The 24,173-nt window shown below is 40.9% G+C and overlaps 1 protein-coding gene across 2 annotated transcripts; it reads right to left on the bottom strand.

The window, feature by feature from the left end:
- Positions 1-650: 650 nt before the first annotated feature.
- On the bottom strand, positions 651-24,126 carry GGH (gamma-glutamyl hydrolase). Of its 2 annotated transcripts, XM_082433715.1 has the most exons (9): positions 23,908-24,126; positions 20,849-20,963; positions 17,083-17,133; positions 13,421-13,505; positions 9,920-10,058; positions 7,625-7,731; positions 7,451-7,541; positions 3,339-3,476; positions 651-1,502 (listed from the first exon to the last, which is right to left on the bottom strand). In XM_082433715.1, the coding sequence occupies exons 1-9, from the start codon at positions 24,014-24,016 to the stop codon at positions 1,381-1,383; spliced, it is 957 nt and encodes a 318-aa protein (XP_082289841.1). In that variant the 5' UTR covers positions 24,017-24,126; the 3' UTR covers positions 651-1,380. The 2 variants fall into 2 exon arrangements, with proteins under 2 accessions (XP_082289841.1, XP_082289842.1); XM_082433716.1 differs by lacking the exon at positions 3,339-3,476.
- Positions 24,127-24,173: the final 47 nt, after the last annotated feature.

Here is a 24,173-nt window from a genome sequence, read left to right on the forward strand (position 1 = left end):
ACTGAAAGCAGCACTCAACGAAAAGCGCCCGGAATTAGTACGTGTAATCTTCCATCAGGCTACTGCAAGACCACATGTTTCTTTGAGGAACAGGCAAAAACGGTTACAGCTTGGCTGGGAAGTTCTGATTCATCTGCCGTATTCACCGGGCATTGCACCTTCGGATTCCCATTTATTTAGGTCTTCACAAAATTCTCTTAATGGAAAAAATGTCAATTCCCCCAAAGACTGTAAAAGGTACCTGAAACAGTTCTTTGCTCAAAAAGATAAAATGTTCTGGGAAGATGGAATTATGAAGTTGCCTGAAACATGGCAGAAGGTAGTGGAATAAAAGGGTGAATATGTTGTTCAATAAAGTTCTTGGTGAAAATGAAAAATGTGTCTTTTGTTTTTACTTAAAAACTGAAGGCACTTTTTGGCCAACCCAATAAATATACATATATACAAACATATATACATATGTATACATACACATATGTATGTATATATATATTCCATATATATGTATATATATATATACATTCCATTATGTATACACACACACACTGGAATATTATTCAGCTATAAAAAAGAATGAAATCTTGACATTTGTGGCAACACAGATGGATCTGGAGGGTATTATTCTAAGTGAAATAAGTCAGACAGAGAAAGAGAAATACTGAATGATTTTAGTTATATGTGGGATCTAAAAAATAAAACAAATGAACAAACACATCTAAACAGAAACAGTCATAGATACAGCGAACGAACAGGTGGTCGCCAGAGGGGAGAAAGGTAGGGGGTAGGGCAGAGTAGGTAAAGGGGATTAAGAGATATAAACTTCCAGTTACAAAATAAGTTAAGTCCTGAAGATGTAATATACACAGAGAAAATACAGTCAATGATACTGTAACGATCTCCTATGGTGACATTAACTGGACTTATTGTGATGATCATTTTATAATGTATACAAATATCAAATCACTATGTTGCACACCTCATATAATGTTGTATGTTAATTATAACTCAATAAAAATTAATAAAAAAATAAAGAGTCTTCAGCAAGGATGAGGTAGGTGGATGGGTAGGGAGTGGTATGTATTTCCAGAATCAATCAGTTAGAAAAAAGAAAATATCTGTATTTTCAATAAATTTATTTTTTTCTAATCTTCAGATAAAAGAAAGCTTTTCCATGAAAAACACTCAGATTATGTATCTGTCTCACTGACTGATTATCAAATGTGATATAAATAGTCAAATATACTGAATGAAGAATCAGAGCCAGTAACATCATAGAAAAGGAATCTCTGTGGCCTTCTATTATCGTCATGAGTAGCAAGTTATTACAACAGTTTAATCATGGAGTTAATCAAAATTTCTCTGTTAACACATTGAAGGCTTTCAATCAAATATATAACTTTGCTGAAACGAAGAAATGTTCCCAGTATAAACTGGACGGTACTGATAAATTAGTGCTTTGCCCTCTTCAACATCGGATTCAAAATGGTGATTGTTTTTCCTAGCTGCAAGAAAAAGAAAGTGTTAATTTTTAAAAAGATAGGATACAATTTTCAAAAGCCTACTTTAAAATATTTCTTCCTATAATCAGCATTATTAAGTGGGACAATGCCAGCAAAAAGGAGAAACATCTTACCAAATTTTCCCCAAATAAAGCAGCACCTGATTTGGAGTAGAGCCTTCCCGACAGCAGCCGTGCCTACCCTGCACCAGACCCCACGTGGTGCTCACTCCCCCTTCATTCAAACGCCTACTACACACCTACTGTGTGCATGGCTTGATGCACGGCCTGGGGATGGCAACATCCACAAGGCAAGGTCCAAACGCTCAAGAAGTCTTGTCTAGGGCTTCCCTGGTGGCGCAGTGGTTGAGAATCTGCCTGCCAATGCAGGGGACACGGGTTCGAGCCCTAGTCTGGGAGGATCCCACATGCCGCGGAGCGACTGGTCCCGTGAGCCACAATTACTGAGCCTGCGCGTCTGGAGCCTGTGCTCCGCAACAAGAGAGGCCGCGATAGTGAGAGGCCCGCGCACCGCGATGAAGAGTGGCCCCCGCTTGCCGCAACTGGAGAAAGCCCTCGCACAGAAACGAAGACCCAACACAGCCAAAAATAAACAAATAAATAAATAAAATTTAAAAATAAAAAAAAAAGAAGTCTTGTCTAGTAACCACACAGAAGTTTTTATAGACTAATCAGGAAGACGCTTCAAGAGGATGGAGAAACTGGCAAAGCTGAGGCAGTGGAGAAGGGAGGCATCTCCCCCAGGTAAGGCAGAAATTTGAAAAGCAAGGAGGCACAAAGAAGTCGCATGGCTAAACTTTAGGTGTGAGGGGGTGAGGGCTCAGACTTTACCCTAAAGTCAAAGTAAAGCAAACACAGGCTTCCATAGCACTTTCAGAAGGAGGGATATTGGACAATGAAGGCCATGTAGCCGTGCCTGTGACACTGCTGCAGAAAACCTTGCTCTGCTCTCTGCTGTTCTCATTCACTCCTACACACACGGCACGAGAATGTTTCTTGGGACTAATACTACACATGCGAGAACTTTTTTTTTAACTTGGGGTTTTTGTAATGAAACGACCCACTCAACTGAGCACAATTCTCAACCACAGTGAACTCAGGAGGAAGCACTTTACCTGCGAGTGTGGACGGAGGGTTGATAAAACCTCAGGGCAAGCGTGAAGCGAGGATGCAAACAAAGCTCACGGAAATCTTCCCGGGGCCGCGACTTGCCGGAGTGACGCCCTATCCCTTGCAAGTTGTGTTCGTAGCTCTGTCTTACACCCGTATCACTCAACTAAAACTCAAGCATCTATAACCAAATTCTCAATTTACCCACAAACATAACATAGCATGACTATGCCTGTGTTTTCATCATGAGAAAGCAGGCAAAGCGTATTAACTTTCTCCAATGTGCCAATACCTACAGACAGGCAGCCTTAAAACCACAGACCGATGAGTATAGATTCAATTTACATAACTGTCTTGGAAAAGTAAGATCTAATTCTCAGAGAATGTCATAATTAAATCATTACCCCTAAGAAGAGTAATTGGAGGGGAATCTAAAAAAAAAAGTACTCAAGAAAACAAAACAATCTTTACGCTGTTGTTCAAGAAATCAGCCCACTTTAGAGTATACAATACTGTTAACTGAAATAACTGTCCTGATTTGATTTGAATGACTAATATCTCAATTTCAGGGCTTTCACATGAATTAATTTTTTTAAAAGTTAAACCTACAGAACATTTATGGAGTAAAAGTACACAGAAGTTCAGATGAGGGCAATTTCCTTCAAAACCACACTAGGGTGATAAAATTATAACCCCTGCCCCATATTACCTTCAGCCACAAAGAACTCTGCTAAATAAAATGCAGCCCTCACAGCATTAGGTGCATGGGAAATGCCTTTTAATTTTCCCCACTCATAAGGAGCTTTCTCTGGATGCCACTGGACACCATATACTGGATACTGGTATCCTGCACAAAGAACACAGACTGGTGAGTATTAAGTAGTAACAATGGTCTAGGATGTTACTTACAATTAAATTATGTTTTACATCCTGTGTAAAACATTATTTTTATAACACCCAATGTCAGACAAAATTAAACTGTGCACATTCTCTCAGACACAAACAATTTCAGTTCACAGTCAATGTGAAAGTTCACAATACAATATTTCACTGACTTACAACCTTTTATAATTTGAAATATGATTCGCTTTACTAGGTGATCAGAGTAGAGTGAAATAACTGAGCCTTTGAATATATCCCAGCTCAACAGTCAAGTGCACATCTGATTAGTCACACGTTTCTTCTACAACTCTCTTCCCCCCACTTCATACCGCGTTTTCATCCCCTCCTATAATGACATTCACATGAGCATGAACTATGCCAGCATCTTTAGTGTCCTTTTACGTAAGTCTCAGGCTAAACTGTGTCTCTCTCTCAGTCTATGGAAAGGTTCATGGTTTCATGGTGCCAATTTTTAAATAGTTTTTAAAAGTTTAAATTTGGTGTGAAAGATTTTTGGTAATATACTTCATTTATTTTTAGAATTCTTAAATATCTTTATATACAAAAATGATACGATCCCTAGGATTTACTCTAAAAACTAAGCTGGTATGAGGAGAAAATAGATATGAAACAAGAATGGCCACATAAATGTGATAGCTGTTGAAGCTTAGAGAAAGGTACCCAGGGGATCATTATATTACTCTACTTCTAAATATGGTTTTAAAATTCCAAAATTTTTAAAAAATATGTGTAATATTTACCTTCTGAGAAATATCTATACTCATCTCTTTTTCTCTTCACATATGCCTTTCCTCATTTTAATTGAAAAAAAAATTCTCCCTCTATTATTTTTGCTTTGAAATTATAACCCTGACTACCATGGGAAAATACTTAGAGAAATGAATTATCCAAAAGTAGAGATATCTAGGGAAAAGGGCATTGTCCTCATATCCCATGAGACTCTGCTAAGAGAGATCATGTCAGAAGAAGGAAACCTGTTTTATCCTAGCCTTCTTCAGTCTAGATTCACAAGAGGAAAGAACCTACCAGCAAGCAGCTCCGGTCACTCTACTCCATCCCTCCCCACTGTGCCCCTCCCCTCCCTCCTTCTTTGTGACAAACTCTCTTCCTCTCTTCTGGAACCACATGTGATGCCACCAGCAGGAGACCCATGGGCTGGATGACCAGGAAATTAACTGTTACACACAGGCAACTGAAAGGCAGATCTTCTAATATATTTCTTTGAGATATGAAAAGTATTATTTAGAATAAGAAATACCCTAAGTGGTGGCGCAGTGGTTAAGAATCCGCCTGCCAGTGCAGGGGACACGGGTTCAAGCCCTGGTCCGGGAATATCCCACATGCCGCGGAGCAACTAAGCCTGTGCGCCACAACTACTGAGCCTGCGCTCTAGAGCCCAAGAGGCACAACTACTGAGCCCACGCACTGCAACTACTGAAGCCCACACACCTAGAGCTCGTGCTCCGCATCAAGGGAAGCCACTGCAATGAGAAGCTCGCGCACCGCAACCAAGAGTAGCCCCCGCTCGCCGCAACTAGAGAAAGCCTGCATGCAGCAACAAAGACCCAACACAGCCATAAATAAATAAATAAATAAACTAATTAATTAAATTTATTTAAAAAAAGAAATACCCTAAGTGATAAATTGTAATAAAGATTTTTCAGATAGATACATAGGTGAATGGATAGGACAGAGATACACACTGACATTCAGAAAAAAGTTGAGATTTACTCTTTTTTTGTAAACTGCGTCACTAAAAGATCAATGCAGGTTCCTGACAACTCTAGGAATCATGTGCCCTGGCTCACTAATTTAGAACAAAATATCAAGAACAGGAAGGAAATGTGCAAATAAGAGCATCTCAAGTGTTTCTATCTAGTAGGTGTCAGGAAATTTTCAGAAGATAAAAATTTCAAATGAGCCTGGTATGATGACATAGCCAGGAACAGAACCAACAGGAAGTCCTATTCCCTAATTTCCAAGCCAATACTCTTTCATTTAAATAATTACTCATCTATTCAACATCTATTGAGATTTCCATAAAGTCCTGGAAACACAAAGAATGACACAGTCCCAGCTCTCAATGAGCTCTTAGCCTAGGAGGAAAGATAGAACATGAGGAAATAAGTGCAAAGAGACATTCCTAGGAAGTGCAGAGCAAGTATAAAGCAGGAGCACTGAGGATGTGGAGAGAAAGGATAACGGGCAGGGATGGCCTCCAGGAGCTGACCACTAACCTGAGTTCTTAAAGCTAGCTAAGAGGTCATCAGCAGAAGGGAATGGGGAGGAAGGAAAGCTTTTCAGAGGAGAGGAAAGAACATAAGAAAAAGCACAGGGGCAAGAAGTGCTGCTCTGCGGAGGGCTGTGTGTACTGAACAGGGTGCACGGAATCCAGGCCGGCGATGAAGGCGGGGAGACCATGAGTAAACGACTGGGAAATCCAGACTCCATCCTCCAAGTGCTGAGGAACCACTGAGGAGCCTTCTCCCCAGGCAATGAGGTCAGACTGGAATCTCGGGGATTGCTGGTCACCAGCTGGAAGGCAGGTTTGTGGAACAGTTAGGAGCTCCTGCGGCAACACAGGTGGCAGGTGGTTAATGCTGAAGTCGGACAGGAGGAATAGAGAGATTCGGGAAGAAGAATTCCCAAGAAGGATTTGGGAAGTAGAAAGTGGTGTGGACTTTTTAGATGTGGAGGATGAGGGCAGGAAGTCAAGGACAGCCAACCCTGGATGATGTGGTCAATGGCAACGCGGTCAACTAAAGTAAGAAATACAGGAGGGCAAACAGGGTTAGAGAGAGAAGTTCAGAGTGCTTCACTTCAGACTGGATCCATCAGCCTTCCCCAGAATTCCGGGGAGGTCGTTTCTGAACCTTCAGACATCTGACCTCCCCCAACAAGACAGCCAGTGACATGGCCACAATCTGTGAATAACGTGAACCACTTCCGCTTCGTCCCAGGTGATTCCAGTCTAGTACTCGGGCCTTGCCAGTAGCACTAATCAGTCTCACCAGCTCAAAGACCACCTACTGCTTCTGCAAGCTCTCATTCAAGGTATTTTGCTTCCTTGTGCACTTGTGATTTTTTGGCTATGAACCAATCACTTTCCTTAAAACCTCAGATGGAAACTTCTTAAAAGTCCCGGATAAATGCAGGTTCCTCCAGAGAGAACTACTGATATTTGTTTCTGCCAGGCACGTTAAGGCACTATCAGTCCGAGATAAATTCAAACACACTTCTTGACTTAAGATGTGCCGAACTTCCCAGTCAGTATAGCGCAGGCCACACTAGACCGGCCTCTCATGAAAACACTCGAGGCTTATTGATCTACCAGCCCACCCCCTTAGCGCTACGGTTCAGGATGGCAAACTCTCGGTGCAGTTCTGCAGGCAGGATGCACTGAGGGTCCAGCCTTTCGGGTCCTGCTCCATGGGGGTACTCTCCAGGGAGGGGGCTCCTGAGGTTCATCTCAAGCTCTCCTGACTCAATAATAAGGCTGCTTTACATACTCCACTTACCTCCTGCAATTTGGGGCCTGAATACCCTTACTGTCACTTCATCAATGTATTTATTTAGGAAGATGTTTTTCTGTATGTCAATCACATTTTTTGTTGTTGTCTGGAGCATGTACTTAATCTGCAGTATTGCTAGAAATAGAAATCGCTTTCTCCATTTATTTCTTCATCCACTCTCCCCTTACTCTTCACTTCCCTTTTTCATCACCCTATCATAGAAGGTGACCCAGGTAAACCACAACTGATTTGGAACATGGGCAAAACAGGTCTCCTGTCTCCAAAAATGCCCTAACTTCTAACTTCAGTCCCCAAAGTAACATGGTTTTATTCATAAGAGAACTATAAAATCAAAATTAATAAATATAATAAGTAAAATAAAGTGTACATCTGCAGTGATACATACCTTCCATTGTTGAAATAAACTCAGTATAGCCATCTGTATTTGTAGTTAATATATTGAAAAACGCCTTTAACTTTTCATTCATTGTAAAATTCTAAAGTACAAAAATAAAAACAAAATAATTACTTCTGTAGTAAATCTAAATGCATTAATTTCATTGTGTTATTAATGTGATACCTTCACAGAGAGGCTCCACTTGTGGAAATTTGCAGTCAGAGGTTCTACTGCTAACGACAGCAACAAGTCAGCAGGAAAATTCTGGAACATTCTGCTCTGCGATGGACCTGAAATAATTTAAGCATAAAAAGAAATAATTTAAACACAGAAAAAATAAAATCCATTGAAGTCACTGATCTACAGCCAGAGAGAGGCCATTGTTAAGACATAATCAAGATGACTAAATGATATGCAAACACATCCGTTTCCACAGAAGTATTCTAGTCAAGCACAAAATAAGTTTAACACACAATTCCAAATATGTTCCATACTTAAGTACTTTTCTTCTAGAATTGTAACATAACTAAAATTCTTCAGACGTGATAATGAGCAGGCTAGCCATAGAGTAAGCAGAGGATTTTAAAATGAGTTCTCTAGACAGCGCTGAAAAACAGGTAAAATTTTCCACATGTGTATATATTTGTTTTCTCAGGAAAGGACCCAGAACTTTTGACACATTTTCAAAGGTATCTGGGACTTAAATGGTTAAAAATACCAACAACGTAGGAAAACACATTAACCAGGCCAAGATAATTCTACTCACTAAATAGATCAAAAGAAGCAATTTACCTCAATGAAGGCTCTGGAGTCTGACACAGACATACACCAGCAAAGGGATAAGAAAATCCTGATGGTGTTCAAGGCCCTAATGCCAGCTGTCCCTAAATGAACCCCTCATTCAGGATGCTAATGGCTTCCATTAGAATCCCAGAGCCCCAGATAATAAAAATCCACTGATACCTTACTTCAGCAGGTTTCATTCCTTTTTTTGTATAAACTCGGTTTTAACCACATACAACCAAAAGAGACTGACCTAATACATACACCTCCCACAGGATTCTTACAGTAATTAAGTGAGATAATATGAGAAAGAGCTTTGAAAAGTATAGAGCATTTTATAGATTCAATGTATAACAACTACTACTTTCTATCCAAAATCCTTATGAGAACGAACAGGAATGGTTGGTAGCATTCAATTCTGACGATTCAGAAATCAAGTAACCTACAAGAATCATTATCTATTTACACAGATTGGTAAATAAAGAATTTGTCTGGTCTTTGTCCTGGGTTCCTGACAGGGAGCTTTTAAACCCTTGGAATTTCCTGACTGATAGGCGTGTCTTTGTAATGCTAACGAGGTGACACAAGGTGGCCCCTGGACAGCTTCAGGATGAGGCTGGTTATCAGGAAAACTAACCACGTGATTATAGCAGGTCTGACTTTACCTGGCTATGTAGTGCAATGGACATGCATTGGACTTCTAGAGTAGGTCTGACTTTGAGCTAGCCTGATCTCCAGGGATGAGACAGGGACTGGAGATTGAGTTCAAAAACACGGCCAATGATTTAATCCATCACGCCTTCACAATAAAGTCCCGATAAAAACTCTGAGCACCAAAGCTCACCGGAGATACAGGGCTGGTGAACGTATTGATGTGCCAGGAGGGTGACGTGCCCTGACTCAACAGGGAGAGGGCATGAAGTCCTATATTCCCTCACAGACCTTGTCCCATGTGTATCCTTTACAGTAAAACTCTTTATTGCAAACATAGCACTTTCCTGAGTTCTGAGAGTCATTCCAGTTAATGATTAAACCTGAGGGGGATTGTGGGAATCCCAAGATTCACGGCCAGCTGATCAGACGTACGGGTGGCCTGGGGGTGTGACTTGTGGCTGGTATCTGACACAAGGGCAGTCTAGTCACGGAGATAACCTTTAACTGGAGTCTGTGCTAACTCCGGGTGGTTAGCACTAGAATGGAATTGCAGTGCACCCTAGCTGGGATGGAAACAGAGTACACAGCCAAGGGAAAAATGCTGACTATAATAATAATAGCTAACATTTATTAGGGTAATATTCAAAGTGATTATCACAGTACCTGGAAAACATTATCTTATTCAATCCTCACCAAAAAATCCTAAGAGGTATACGCTTTTACAAATCAGGAAATTAAAGCTAAGAGAGGTTAAATGATTCCCCAAGGCAGAAGTGACAAAGCTAGGACTCAAAACCAAGTCTGATTTTAGAGTTTTTAATCATGCACTGTCCTGACGTCACTAGAAGCAAAAAGTTATCAACATTCAAAATTCCTTAAGCCATCTTTATAACTCAGTACAAGAGTGATCATTCACATCTTCAGCCTGTGTAAATAATTTAAAAATTAACAAATGTTATGAACATTTTTTTACTCTGATATTTGCAACTTACTAATCCTGCCCAGTTAATAGTTTTTTAAGGATCAAAAGAGAATTCTTACCTCTAGTGAAGTTCAGGGGCATTTTAATTCCAACAGTATCTGTGAGGGTTAATAAGCTCTCCCCACTGACCAGATACGTAAGCTCTTCAAATCCAAGGCAGGTCCCCCACGTGGGAAAATAGTCTCCATTACCAAAACCCTGTGCAGAATAAAGAGAAAACTAAGCTTACTCAAACTTTTCAAAATAAAAATTATACATTTGGTTTGTCATACAAGATTGGCACCTGAGGTATACATGGATTTCTAAGGAGTTTTCTAGGATCAATAGTAGTAGGCTATCACTTACTCTCTCTTCTATCAGTAGGCTATCACTTAATCTCTCTTTAGATCAAGCTCCCACATAATAGTTCAGGTTTAATTAACCAAACTATCCAAACTCAGTTGTGCTGGGAAAGATACAGACATTTGCCAGTCAACTACCAAACAACACATGTAACATTGAGGGACTGTAAATATCAAAGATAATGCTAGATAAATGCCTATTTATACATTTTCTACAAATCTTGTTGCTTTAAGTGACTGTCCAGTTTTGAACATACTCTGAATGGAAGTCTTTCCTCCATTATCTCAGAATTTATAGTAACAGCTGCATTATACCACCTTCAGCTAATCAGATTTAAATCAGGTGAAAGCCATGATCTGGAAGGAAAGGAACAGTCGGCAAGCAAAAGTAAAATAAAATTTCAGAGAGTAAAAGTTGTCAACTAAAAAAGTACAAATGTACTGGGTTTCTTCAGAGCAAATCACAACAACCAGTGTGACTGGGGGAGATTCCAGCGACTGAACTTTCTGATTAACCAAAGATTAAACCCATATGTGCTGATAGTTACAAAAATGGGTTTTGTAACTTTTCTAAAAGCAGTGGTTTTCCTGCATAGACTGTAAAATGTAACAGTAACTCATTTTAAATGAGGAAATTGTTAGGGAGTTTTTTTTCTGTTCTTCAATGAGAAAAATATAGAACAGCATTAATTCCTATACTTCCTATCTCAAGATAGGATTTTAATACTTTTATATGCAAGTCTGAAAATTTTTATTTTTAGAAGTTAGAATTGTAAACGTTATGTTGAAGGGTCTTACTGCATTCACTTACAATAAACACAAAAGAGGGTTGAACTGTTCTCTGTTTCCATATGCACCAAATTTGATTTCTGAACTAAATGTTAAATCCCCCCTTGCTGGGACCATGTCTTTTGTTTGTTGTGATCAGCAGAGCAAAGGACACAGAGTGGAACCGAATAGATCTCACAGAAGTCACTTCTCAGGGCTTCTTCATCAGGGCCTGTGGACCCCAGTGGCTACAGCTAAATGGAAGTTCAAGGTTGCTAAGCTTTTTTCTTTGCTTTGAAACCTTCAGGTAGCTAATTACATTTTTTTAAAATTTATTTTTATTTATTTATTATTTTTGGCTGTGTTGGGTCTTTGTTGCTGCGCACAGGCTTTCTCTAGGTATGGCGAGCAAGGGCTACTCTTCGTTGCGGTGCGCGGGCTTCTCATCGCGGAGCACGGGCTCTAGGTGCGTGGGCTTCAGTAGTTGTGGCACGCAGGCTTCAGCAGTTGTGGCTCGTGGGCTCTAAAGCGCAGGCTCAGTAATTGTGGCGCATGGGCTTAGTTGCTCCGCGGCACGTGGGATCTTTCTGGACCAGGGCTCGAACCTGTGTCCCCTGCACTGGCAGGCGGATTCTTAACCACTGCACCACCAGGGAAGCCCTAATCACATTTTTTTAAAAATAGGCCTTTGGGTCTTACGGGTTAGGTGGCTCCCTTTTTTTTTTTTTTTTAAATTGAACAAGCCAGTTACATGAGTCTCTATCTGCAAAGGAAGAGTGGCTTTATAATGTTCATATATATGCTTTCCAAATGCATTTTAAATCACTCATGTTATAAAATTTCAATTTTGTTTGCTAGTTTTTCCAAAAAATATCCACTGGGTCTTCCCTGGTGGCGCAGTGGTTGAGAGTCTGCCTGCTAATGCAGGGGACGAGGGTTCGAGCCCTGGTCTGGGAAGATCCCACATGCCGCGGAGCAACTAGGCCCGTGAGCCACAACTACTGAGCCTGCGCGTCTGGAGCCTGTGCTTCGCAACAAGAGAGACCACAATAGTGAGAGGCCTGCGCACCGCAATGAAGAGTGGCCCCCGCTTGCCGCAACTAGAGAAAGCCCTAGCACAGAAACGAAGACCCAACATAGCAATCAATCAATCAATCAATCAATCAATCAAATCTTTAAAAAAAAAAAAATATCCACTGAGCATGTCCTAAGTACATGGAACCATATGATATAAAATGAGGAATGCCTCGAAGGGTGTCAGAGCCATGCGATCTGATGAGACATGAACAGCTAACTTCAAGATATTCTGCCTCTGGGCTTCTCTGAAAAGCTGGCTAAGGCACAAATTAGGGACGGGGTAGAAAGAAACAGCCTAAGCAGATCTGAAAGTAGGAGGACACAGAGTCCTCCTGGTATATGGAAATACCAGCCTGGCTGCAATTACCTGCACAAGCAAAGTCTGGAAAAGGTGAGCTGTGGACACACTATATATCTTGACTCAAAGACTATAAAAGGCTACGGGTCATCGAGCCAAGCCATTAAAAGTTTTCAAACAAGCATCTCATATGCTAAAAGCAGTTTCTTAAGGAAATTCTTAAGGTTGGGGGAGACAGTAGAACCGGCAAGATTAATTAGAAAATTGCTGTTAACAGTTCAGGGGAGAAATAGCCAGGGTCTGAGCTATGGTGCAAAGGCAGGAGCAGTGTGAGACTACAAAGGAATCGAGAGGCTCTGCAAGTCACTGCACGGAGATGAGAATTAACAACACATGAACAGGGACTTCCCTGGTGGCACAGTGGTTAAGAATACGCCTGCCAAGGCAGGGGACACGGGTTCGAGCCCTGGTCCGGGACGATCCCACATGCCGCAGAGCAACTAAGCCCGTGCACCACAACTACTGAGCCTGCGCTCTAGAGCCTATGAGCCACAACTACTGAGCCCGCATGCCACAACTACTGAAGCCCACGTGCCTAGAGCCTGTGCTCCGCAACAACAGAAGCCACCGCAATGAGAAGCCCACGCACCGCAACGAAGGGTAGCCCTGCTCACCGCAACTAGAGAAAGCCCGCACACAACAACAAAGACCCAACGCAGCCAAAAAAAAATAATTAAAAAAAAAAAAACCCAAAAAACACAACACACGAACAATGCCCAGTACATAATGAAGACAGCTTACTCAGCCACCACGAGGGCCTGGTTCACGTTAATGAGCCCAGAGAGGGCCAGCCAGCAGGGCTCTGAGGGCTCCCTGGAGCCCAGAATTAAATGAAGCGCAGAGAAAATGGGCAAGAGCTGCCACTGGCTGGAAAAGAATAGGCACCGCGAAAGTTAAAGGTGTGACGAGACTAGGGTAATTGTGCAGGAAGTATTACCACGTGCTCAAAAAAAGAATTATCCTCGTGGAAAATTACAAAAACTCACCTGGAATAATAAGAAATAACTGAGGTTTACCTGTATGGCCAACTTGTAAAATATTTTGGCCACGTGGGCGTAACCTGACTTCATGAGGTTAACACCTCCTCCAGGGAAAAGGATTCTGAAACAACATCAAACAGGGTGCATTTCAACCCCTCCCCACTTCCAGAAAATAAATAATCTTTTTATTTTAAAACAACTTTTCCTTATTACGTAAGCAGCAAGATCATTAGAGAAAATGAGGAAAATTAGGCAAAAAGAAAATACAAAATATTTACAATCCCACCCATTTGTAAACTATTGCAGTTAACAATGCATTTGTGCATATTCTACCAAACTTCTTGGATAAACAAGTTTATTTTTGAAATAGAGTGTGGATAAATTAAAGTAAAATAAATGGGGGGAGGGGAGGAGAGTACACACAGCTAGAAATCAAGTAGAAATAAAATTCCAAGTATAGCTAGGTTTAAATTAAGATGATCAGAGATGCCAAAATCAACTGCAGGTCCATAATCATGAGTCAGGCTTAGCTCACAAAAAAAAATCTGTTTTAACAATAAAGAACAAACTAGTCATAAAAATATAGTAGGCTAGAATTAAATATCCATGGAATTTTAAATTTATTATTATTACACTGAAATCTCTTTAGAAATAAGAATGGTGTTAGAAAATTTTGAAAAAGAACACAATTACCATTCTAAAAAAATTCTAGGAAAAAAAAGGGGGGAGTCACAAACATTTGACTTTAGTTTACCCATAAAGGAGAGAGATAGAAAAATATTTATGTTTTCATATCAACTTTTTAAACTAACTCTAAAAAGCTCTTAAAGTAACTAAGGATATTCAAAAGAGATTACAAAGGTTGGATTAAATATATTAAAATTTTTGAAAATACTTAAATATGAATTTGAGATATGTGAAATATCACTTTTGAGACTGTGTTCATTCAGTAATAGGTATTAGCCCACAGAGACAAAGATGGGTAATTTTTGCTGTTAGTGAGATCATGGTCTAGTAGGAAATATATAAACTATAAGACAGAACATCTGCCACAAAACCAAGCAGAAAACCCTACAGTTTAAAGTGGCTTAATGAAGACTCATTAGCAGTTCTCCCTTTTCATTGACTCAGTATTTAAAAAGCTGCCTCTGAACAAACTTGGTAGGTTTAATCTCAAAGTCCATTCATAAAGTAAAACTTGACTGTCCGTCTCGGTTGACAACCTCCTTCAAAGCAAGGCTCTGCCTTTTCATCTCTGCAAGCCCCGCCCCCCCAAAATAAAAACTGCATACAAGGCTCAATAAAGGTGTTTCTGAAGTGGCATTAGAGTCCTGCTCATTGTCTGCTGTATATTTTTGAGGTTCTACCATATACTCTCTCCTGGACTTATTTATCTTTGTCCATGCCAAAGTACACTGCATATAACAGGCATTGTAAATGTTTCACTAAACTGAACTAACTTTACTGTAAATATTTACTGATCCAAACTTAGCTGAATGCAAACGCCTGTTTTGAACATAGCTTTTTTTAAAAAAATAGTAATAAATGAACAGTTTTCTAAAATTTTTAAAAAGTTCTTTTTATAAAAGCTTTACAGTAAAATAGACTCCCTCCATCCCACTCCTGATCAGAAATAACCACCATTATGGGACTTCCCTGCTGGCGCAGTGGTTAAGAATCTGCCTTCCAATACAGGGAACGTGTGTTTGATCCCTGGTCAGGGAACTAGATCCCACATGCATGCTGCAACTAAGAGTTCGAATGCCACAACTAAGGAGCCTACAAGCCACAACTAAGGAGCCCACCTGCTGCAACTAAGACCCACTGCAACAAAAATAAATAACTTAATTAATTAATTAATTCCAAAAAAAAAAGATGGGTGTTCTCTAAAAAAAAAGAAAAGAAAAAAGAAATAACCACCATTAAAATTTGTTGTGTTGACCTCATATATGTTATACATATCTCCTCACCCCAACTTTAAAAACAAAAGTAAATGGTAGTATACTATACACACCACTATGTGCTTGCTTCTTATCACGTGGTTCACAGAACAATAGTGATTCAGGGCAACCTCTATAGATAGCCTCATTTTTTACCTGTGCATAATATTCTATTATATGCATATAGTCTATTTTTTTATCCAATTCCCAACTGATGGACTGTTGGATGGGTTCTAAATCAAAGTATTTCAAATAATTCTACAATGCATAAGTTTGGGCCTAAGTCTTCACATAAGGGGGGATTATATTTTTCTTTCTGTTTTATTAATTTTTTTTTTTTACTGAAGTATAGTTGATTTACAATGTTGTGTTAGTTTCAGGTATACAGCAAAGTGATTCATTTTTTTATACATATATGTATGTATGTATATGTATGTATGTATATATTTTTTTTTTCAGATTACTTTCCCTTATAGGTTATTATAAAATATTGAGTATGTTCCCTGTGCTACATAGTAGGTCCCTGTTGGTTATCTATTTTATATATAGTAGTGTGTATATGTTAAAAGGGGTGATTATATTTGTAAACTAAAATTCCTTCTGAAGGATTTCCTGGGTCATATGGTATGTGCATTTTTAATTTCAATAGATACTGTAAAACTGCCCCCAAAAGACTATATAACTTACACCCTGATGGAAGAAGTTTTCACCTACTGAGGTATGGGGACACCATCCTGGCTTACACATGACTTGGCTTGAACTTTACGCTAACTAGAACAGCCTATCTTATGGCGCATCAAACAAGTGCTGTACAACTGCTTTAACCACTAAGAAAATAATGCATTATCCAGAAGTTTCAAAAAAAGTCCACTTTGAAGACAGGGATAAATGTCTCCCCTTCCTATGACGCCCATGCTAGCAGTCCTTCAAAGATAAGGTTCCCTTCCCAGACACCAAGGTCATGCTGACTCGCTGTATATGTGCTAATCTGTCTGTCAAAACCTTGAAGGAATGTACCCCTGTTGTGTTTGATGTACGTTCTTTGTTCTGTCAAGATATAAAACTGTGTTTTTCCAGAGCACTTTCTTCCTGGGCTATAGTCCTCCATTTGGCTCAAATAAAACTCTCTTCTATTCCTTACTAATTGTTTATTGATTATTTGGATCAACAACTCCCATAAGTAAAGGATAAGAACACTGTTTCCTCACACCCTCACCACAGAGTACTAGCACATTTTCTGCTCTTTGCTAACTTGATGGTTTTTAATTGCTATAATTAGCTTTCCTCTAATTGTGAGTAATGTTGCACATTTTTTCATATGATTAAGAGGTTTTTTTTTTCCTGCGAGCTAAGCAATCATATCTTTTGCGATGAAGCTAGAGGATATAAAACTTTTTTCCAAGTTCTATTCAAGTCACCTTCTGAAAAATAACCAATTAATATCCTCATTCTTAAGACTTATACATCCCCTAAGCAAGCGGTATGCCACGGCCTCCAAAGTGGCTTCAAAACATTTAAGACAAGCATTAAAAGAATAAAGACTATGTCGCACATTAAAAAAAAATTGTATGTTGTCTACTGTGTAACATTTATTTCTTAACCTGCCTTCTCTCTGCAGGACTTCTGTACCTCTCAACTCAGAAAACTAATATTACACTACCGTAAGATAGCTACATAGAAACATGTATTAAATTTATATGTACTTTTTTGCATCGCTTAGAGCTCATACACTATATTAAACCATTGTTAGCAACTTACCCATTAATAGATTTGAAAAGCTTTTCATACTCTTCATCTTTAAGATCAAGCCTGAAAACAATAAAAATAATTACAAAACATCCATTTCCAAAACTTAAGAAGAAAAGTAAGCCTCTAAATGAAGTCACCACATTAATTTTTAAAAGCCAGGTGAAAAATAATTCTTAAATATTGGACTATATCACCTCTCTGCCTTCCTGGAGGCATTTTTTTCAAACTACATGAAAGCCAGATACTTATATCCTTGTTATGCTAATCAGACAAGTAAACATGTTTTCCTCTGGTCTAATGTAATTTGATATTGTGAGGTATGTGTTAATATGCAAAACATTAAAGACCATGAGATTTGGGTACCAGTCATTTCTCTGCTAGCCAAGATAAAAAAAAAAAAAAAAAAAAAAAGGTAAGGATATTCAGTAGTTTTAAGTAAAGACTAAGAGATTTATTAGCATACCTATCTTAACTACAGGAAGCTTTGGCAAAAAATATAAATGCCAAGTCCCTGCTTCAACCCACCCCTACCGCCAACTGCAAAGGTCTCAGAACTACTGTGTATTCACAAGTCAGAAGAGTTCAGATCTAGGTGGTACAGACTACATGCAGGTCCCTATAGATGGGCCTAATTTGCCCAGGTGATTATTCTGAAGTTCCCTTCATCAAACATCTGGTAACGCTTTCCTAACAATCACCACGCTATTGATGATTTTATTCCCTTCTCCAGAGAAAACCCATGGGATTAGTCTGTGACAACTGGCTACAACCTTGAATTATGTCACAGTAAGACAGGTTACTCTTCCAGAAGTTTGACAGAATGAAAGAACAAGGGAAAAGAGCATCCTATTTATGAATTCTTGCAAGAACTGTTCTACGTTTAGCAGTCTTCTGGTTGTATAAGAGAATAAAAAGGCATAATGCCTTCTCAACCTGCCGAAAAAGAAGTAGGCAAATGTCAACTACAGTCCATTTCTGCCCCACAGGAAAGTTTTAGGGGGCATTAGGACACTTCTCCCATTATTAAGGAGATAGCTATGATGCCCAGAACGTAGCTGTGCTTTGCCAGAAAACTCCTCTAGGCTCTCCTCTAAGCCCAAATGAGCTGTGCTGTTCTGAAATTCATAATCATCGTCCTCTGGCAGAGAGCCACAAAGCAGTGGGTGACACTGCATGGTGCTTACCACTATCTCAAATGGAGGATAAATGGGCAGGTGGCTGGGAGCCGGGAAGTGACAGGAAGATGACACGTGAGTCCCAGTATTCTGCCAGTTCAATCTCCCCAGACTGTGCCAACAAAGAAGGAACCAGCAGTGACCCAGAATCTTCCCCGTGGATATTTAAAGCAGATGGGCAACTACCACCACCAGGAACCAGAACGGATTCAGATCACCCAGCTGCGCTGCAGGGGCTCCGACCAGCTAGCCATGCAGCCTGTTTCCGGTCACTTCAGTCATTCTAAGTCAACGGCTCCCCCATCGCCCATGACTGAATTTTCGGGCCCTGTTTATCACTATTAAGGGGCTTAACTGTTGGTTGGGGGCAGCGGGTGTCACAAACTCAAGCGCCTCAGAGGCCTTGCAGGCAAAACAGACCAGGTCACATTCTCTGAACACAGATGGTGCTTCCATGCTATCAGACTTTCTTGAAACAAAAGACCCTCTCAATAAGTTCTTTTTAAAGAAAACAGCGAAAAGTCTGGTAATGATGGCAAATGACACAGCTTCAGCAACGTGAAAAGAAGTGACAGGCACTGTTGCCAATGGAGAGCACGTGCTCCGTTTAAAATGAGCTCCAGATAATTGCCTTCAAAAAAAAAGGAAGCCAAAAATTCAGACTCTTACGAAGTCTTCTGACGTGTACATATTTTAAGCACTGCGTGAATGAGACACATTCTTAAATCAAGAGCAGTCTGTGGGCAACCACATGCCAGCTCTCAGGTGCGGGACGCTCTGTGGGTCTCACTAGTCCTGCGGCGGGAGATCATTATAAGCTGAGTGCACCGGGAACCTGAGGGCGAAGGCAGCAGACAGAAGGAGGAAGGACACCGAAGACAAACTTCTTCAACTGCTCCGGGATGCTGTCTAGGCCTCCCATCCTCCTCCTTCTCCCCTCTGAACTGCAGAAGTTGGTCCCCAGCATCCGAAATTCAGAACGAATCCAACGTTATCGGTGTGGTCACTTGTCTCATTCTACGTTAGGCAATCCTCTGCAGGTTCCTCTGGGAATTTAGCTGCCATGCACTACTTTGTTTTTATAGGATCACATGATTCTAATTCTGAGCAATATACCTTAAAGTGAACTTTGGGAACCCAAGCTGGAAATTAACCTGAATGCTGACAGTCACGTTTTCAGTATCTCAGTCTTAAGGCCCAGTATTCTACAAATCATCAGTTTCAAAACTTCCCTAGTTTCAAAACTTCCCATTTCAAAACTTCTGTCATTCTCATCTATTCCTCCCTGTGCCCTTTCATTCTATTACTCATCAGGTCTTAATTGATTTTTTTAAGAACATTTACCCATCGACCCTACAACCACTGCTCTAAGCCAAGCCCGTCTCACTTCACACCTAGCCTACTCACACCCAGCAGCCATCTCTGAACTGGCCTACCTGCCTTTTTACTCTCCATCTCCCACCTGTGTTATCAGCACTATGTCCTAAAAGAAGAGCTTGCAGAAAAAGCTTCCAGGATCAAAACTTTGCAACATTGTCCTAAGGACTGTCCAGAGCCTCTGCCTCAGCTCTAAAATGCTGCTGTTATCTGGGTTCCAAATAAGATTTCATTTGAAAAATCAGATCTGCTACTAAAAAATTGAAGACTAATGTCAAAAGCGAACGTTCATCTTGGAGTAGAGACAGTTAAATGTAAAAGATCAAGCAAAAAGAAAATCTTTATGAATCTAAACATAAAACCATTTGGTGGTACCATTCTCAAAATTGTAATATTTGCATTTTTAGTATTAATGTTCTTTTTGAGCAGTACTTTTCTTTGTTACAATTTTTTAATGGGAAATTATTTACAAAAACAAGTTGCCCAGAGCAAATAGTTGTGTTTTGTGTGTGAAATCACTTATAATGGATTAGGTGAGGGTGCTGGAAGACCCTAAAATATAACTAATTTTGGATGATAAGATAATATCAATACTTACAAGGTTTTTGTTAAAAAATTCAACTCTTTCCAAATCAAAATGACATGCATCATTTATTATCATGTCATGTCATGAATATGACGTGAATCATTTTATTATGCTAGGTCATTATATCACAGAAATAATGTACCTCCTTTAAAATTGCAATACCTATAATTTATACTGAAGCAACACTGCTGTATTAGTCATTTCCAAACTTCTAGAGTAGAGCGCAAAGGTGTTTTAAAAGTCCTCTTCTAGAACACTCCTTGATTCCCTAAGTGTTTCCTTATCCTAATATTACGGGATGAAGCTGGTGAAGCTGTAGACGCTTTCACTCCATTACTTTCACGATGTCTGATGAGGATCACCTTTTCTGGGGTAAAGGTAACTCATTTCATTCTCTGTCTAATACACATGCCACATGTCTAACGATATCAAAGACGCACAGAGCTTCATACTTTAAACAACTTAATAAGAGACTCCTAAGCATTAGATGTGTGACAAAAATCAGGTGTGATGTTAACACACTTGAATGATGTGATCATAGGAGAGAAAGCATTCATTTTAGAGATAAAAGATAATTTTAGAGATAAAACAGCAGTTGCAGTTTTTATTGCTCAGTGTAAAAAATATCGAATCATACCTTATGGGTACAACTCTCGCACCTGCGGACTCCAGATACTTTACATAGGATGCAGCAATATAGTATTTTCCCAGGATTTTCATGTTCTCACTATGGCACCTTTGCATTAATATTCCTAAATTACAAAAAAAAAGTTTCAGTTTCAAGCAATTTCCTTTTTTCCTGCTCAGAAACTGAAACACATCACCCTAGAAATGTCACTACTTTACTCATTTAATTCACAGAATTAAATATGAAGCTTCTCCTGAAAGCACATCTACAGAATTTGGGAAAGGAATAGTGGAGGCTCATCTGAGTTTTAAGTAGCCTTCTCTCTTGCCTCATTAGGGAGGCCAAATAAGCCCCCAAAGTAGGTGTACAATAGCACCAGCCTTTTCCACAAAAGCTAGAGTCAACTTCAGAGTACAGATCCTTCAATCTAGAAGGAGGCCTCTCCCTTCCCACACACACACTCTAAGGCACATCGTTTCCTTGACAACAAAGTAAAGGAGTGAAAATACCTTCTATCCATATCTCTCCAACATCATCAACACCACCTTAATCCAAGCAACTAATATCTTGCGTCCCCCCGACCCCAGACTATTATAATAGCCCCTTAAAAGGTCTCTCTGCATTCTTTCTTAAACAGCTGCCTTCCAACTCCAACCAGTTCTCCACATGGAAAGAAATCTGATGATATCACCATTCACTGTTTTGGCATATATTACTGAATCATACTATATACCAGGCACTGAACTAGGTGCTGGGGACACATGAGTGAACTGAACAAACAAAATCCCTGCTTTGTGGGCTTTAATGCCAGTGTGCGGAAGGGAGAGAAGAGAGGAAACACAGTAAACAAGATCAAAAGGGTAAACAATAGTGTGATGGCTGGTGGTAAGAGCCGAGAAGGAAAGTAAAGCAGCAGAAGAAGGTGTGTGTTTGGAGAAGAAAGGGAGGGTCCAATCTATAGGAAAGAAGAACGTCTCTTAAATGCGGTGGCCAGGCAAGTCCTCTCTCAGAAGGCAGAACATGACACTGTCGGCAGGACTTCAGAGAGGTGAGGGGGTCAGCCACATGCGGGTATCTGGAGGAAGAAGGTTCCAGGGTGAGGGAACAGCAAGTGCAAAGACCCCGAGTCAGCTCTGCGCCTGTCCCACTGCAAGGAGTGCCTTGCCTGTGACTAGAGTCCTGTGTTGGCAAGGGGAAAAAGTGACAGGAAAGGAAATCAGAGAGAGAGAGAGAGAGAGATCAAAGCAGCAGGGGGTACCTCCTTGCTTGTGCACTTCCATGGGTTCCTAAACTTTCACAAACTCTACAGACCCTGATGCTCGGGCCCACCTACCGCTCTGGCTGCCTCTTACCCCTGAAACCTCAGCCCCAGCACAGCACTGGCATCCTGGACAAATCAAAACACATCTCTCCGGAGAGGATACCTGTGCCTGTATCGCTCACTACTTCACCATCTGGAACACCTTCAATGTCTCTGTAGGCCACCTGACAGGCAGGGCCGTCCTTATCAGTCAGTCACCTGTATCCCCAGCTTCTTACAATAACTGGCATTCATCAGGCACTCAGTTAACATATATGCCACATGCCAAACTTTGTTCAGTAAAACTGCTTTTCTCCTCATGGAGCGGTAAGATCGCCCTTATTAAGGATAATAAGTTGGCAGGGAAAGAATTAGGGAGCGTCATAGAAAATGGAGTCGTTGCAGGGCAGGCAAGGATGAGGTGCCACAAAGGCGGGCTGGGCACATGTGGACACAAGGTACCAGAAAGGAGAAAAGTACAGTAGAGTCGGTAAGTTCCACCAACTTCCCCCCCGCCCCCTCCCCATCCTGGGACAAGAGCTCAGCTATATTCCCCGCCCCTCAAAATGGGACCAAAATTCTACCCATACTTTGAGGCCATCTCATGAATTTCGCGGCTTCTTTTCTTGGAATCCTTTTCACTCCTAACTCAGTGCCTTGCACACAGGTGTTCAGTTAACTATTTTGTCTCAACTGATCAGGGTAAACCAAAAGCTTACTTTTTCTATATTTGACCCTGGACTTGTTTCCCAGAAACCACTGTTTCTAGCAAAGGGAAAAGAATCACTCCTCTTCCTTCCTTTTTCCCTCCCCTCTGCACCCACAATTCCCAGCACACTACATGAGGTTATACTTTGAGTTAATTCCCCTGGGAGATTCTAACCACTATTTTAAATAGCTTATAAAATAAGGCATTCCAACTTCCAAATACTGATACACAACACATTTGAAAACTGGGCACTACCAATATACATGAAAAAATGCTCATCTACTTTCTATTTAGTTACACAATACAGCGCCCATCTTCGGGGGGCGGGGAAACAAACAAAAAACAATATGAAAGGCATAACACTACAGCTAAAATGAGACCATCTTAACTGTCCACACACAAGCTACTTTCTGCAAATTTAAAATCCGGGCTGATTTCTCCTGGGTTGCTTTCCCCTGCCCAGTCTCAAATGTCTATTCTGGCAATGCAAATTGATTTTACTCTCTTTTTAAAACATACATTTGTCGAAAACGAAAAATGACACGCTTTACTTTAACACCGAATAGAATTGCCATTAGGATCACACCAGCCGCTGCTGCCCTCCTCTGCTGGAGATGACAAAGACCAAGGTATACCATAATTTCTTGATTATCTAGCCAATTCGATTTTTATACGTTATAATGCATCGTTCCTCGAAATGCGCCCTCAGCCAGTGAAATTTTAATAAAGATAATGAATGTACAGAATCCGTTTAATCAGTAGAAATTCCTAGCTAAGTACAAACAAGAAAACCATCCGCAGGATTCTTCACAGTGCACCTTCCTCCCTTCCAGTTTTAAGAGCCTTGGAGTTGAGGAAATCAACGAGGCATTAATTAGCTATATTTCAGCACGATCCAAATGATGGCTTGGCCCCTGTGCTACAAAGGAAGGCACACATCCTAACCCTGAACTTGGGTCTTTCCAGGACAGGACGCAGCCGCCGCAGCGCAGCTGCTGGAAGCGCCCACCGCGGTCCCGGCCCCCGGCCCCCGGCCCCCGGCCCCCGGCGCCTCCTCACCGATGATGGGCTTCTTGGAGATGGGGGCGGGAGGAGCGGACAGCCCAAGGCTCGCCGTCCCGCACAGGACCAGGCCCAGCACGCTCAGCAGAAGACCCAAGCTCGCCATCGCGCTCGCCGCCTCCCGCCGCCTTTCAAAGGCACTGCCGGCGCGCGGCCAAGTGAGTCAACCGCGGACTCCTGGCCGATCCGGGCCTTAGGGCGGGGGCGGTGCTCCGCTGCAGGGGCCTATGGGAAAAGCTGTCCCGGCGCGTGCGCGCGGCTGC

The sequence above is a fragment of the Balaenoptera physalus genome, assembly GCF_965194825.1.
Source record: "Balaenoptera physalus genome assembly, chromosome: 17".
Taxonomy (NCBI): domain Eukaryota; kingdom Metazoa; phylum Chordata; class Mammalia; order Artiodactyla; family Balaenopteridae; genus Balaenoptera; species Balaenoptera physalus.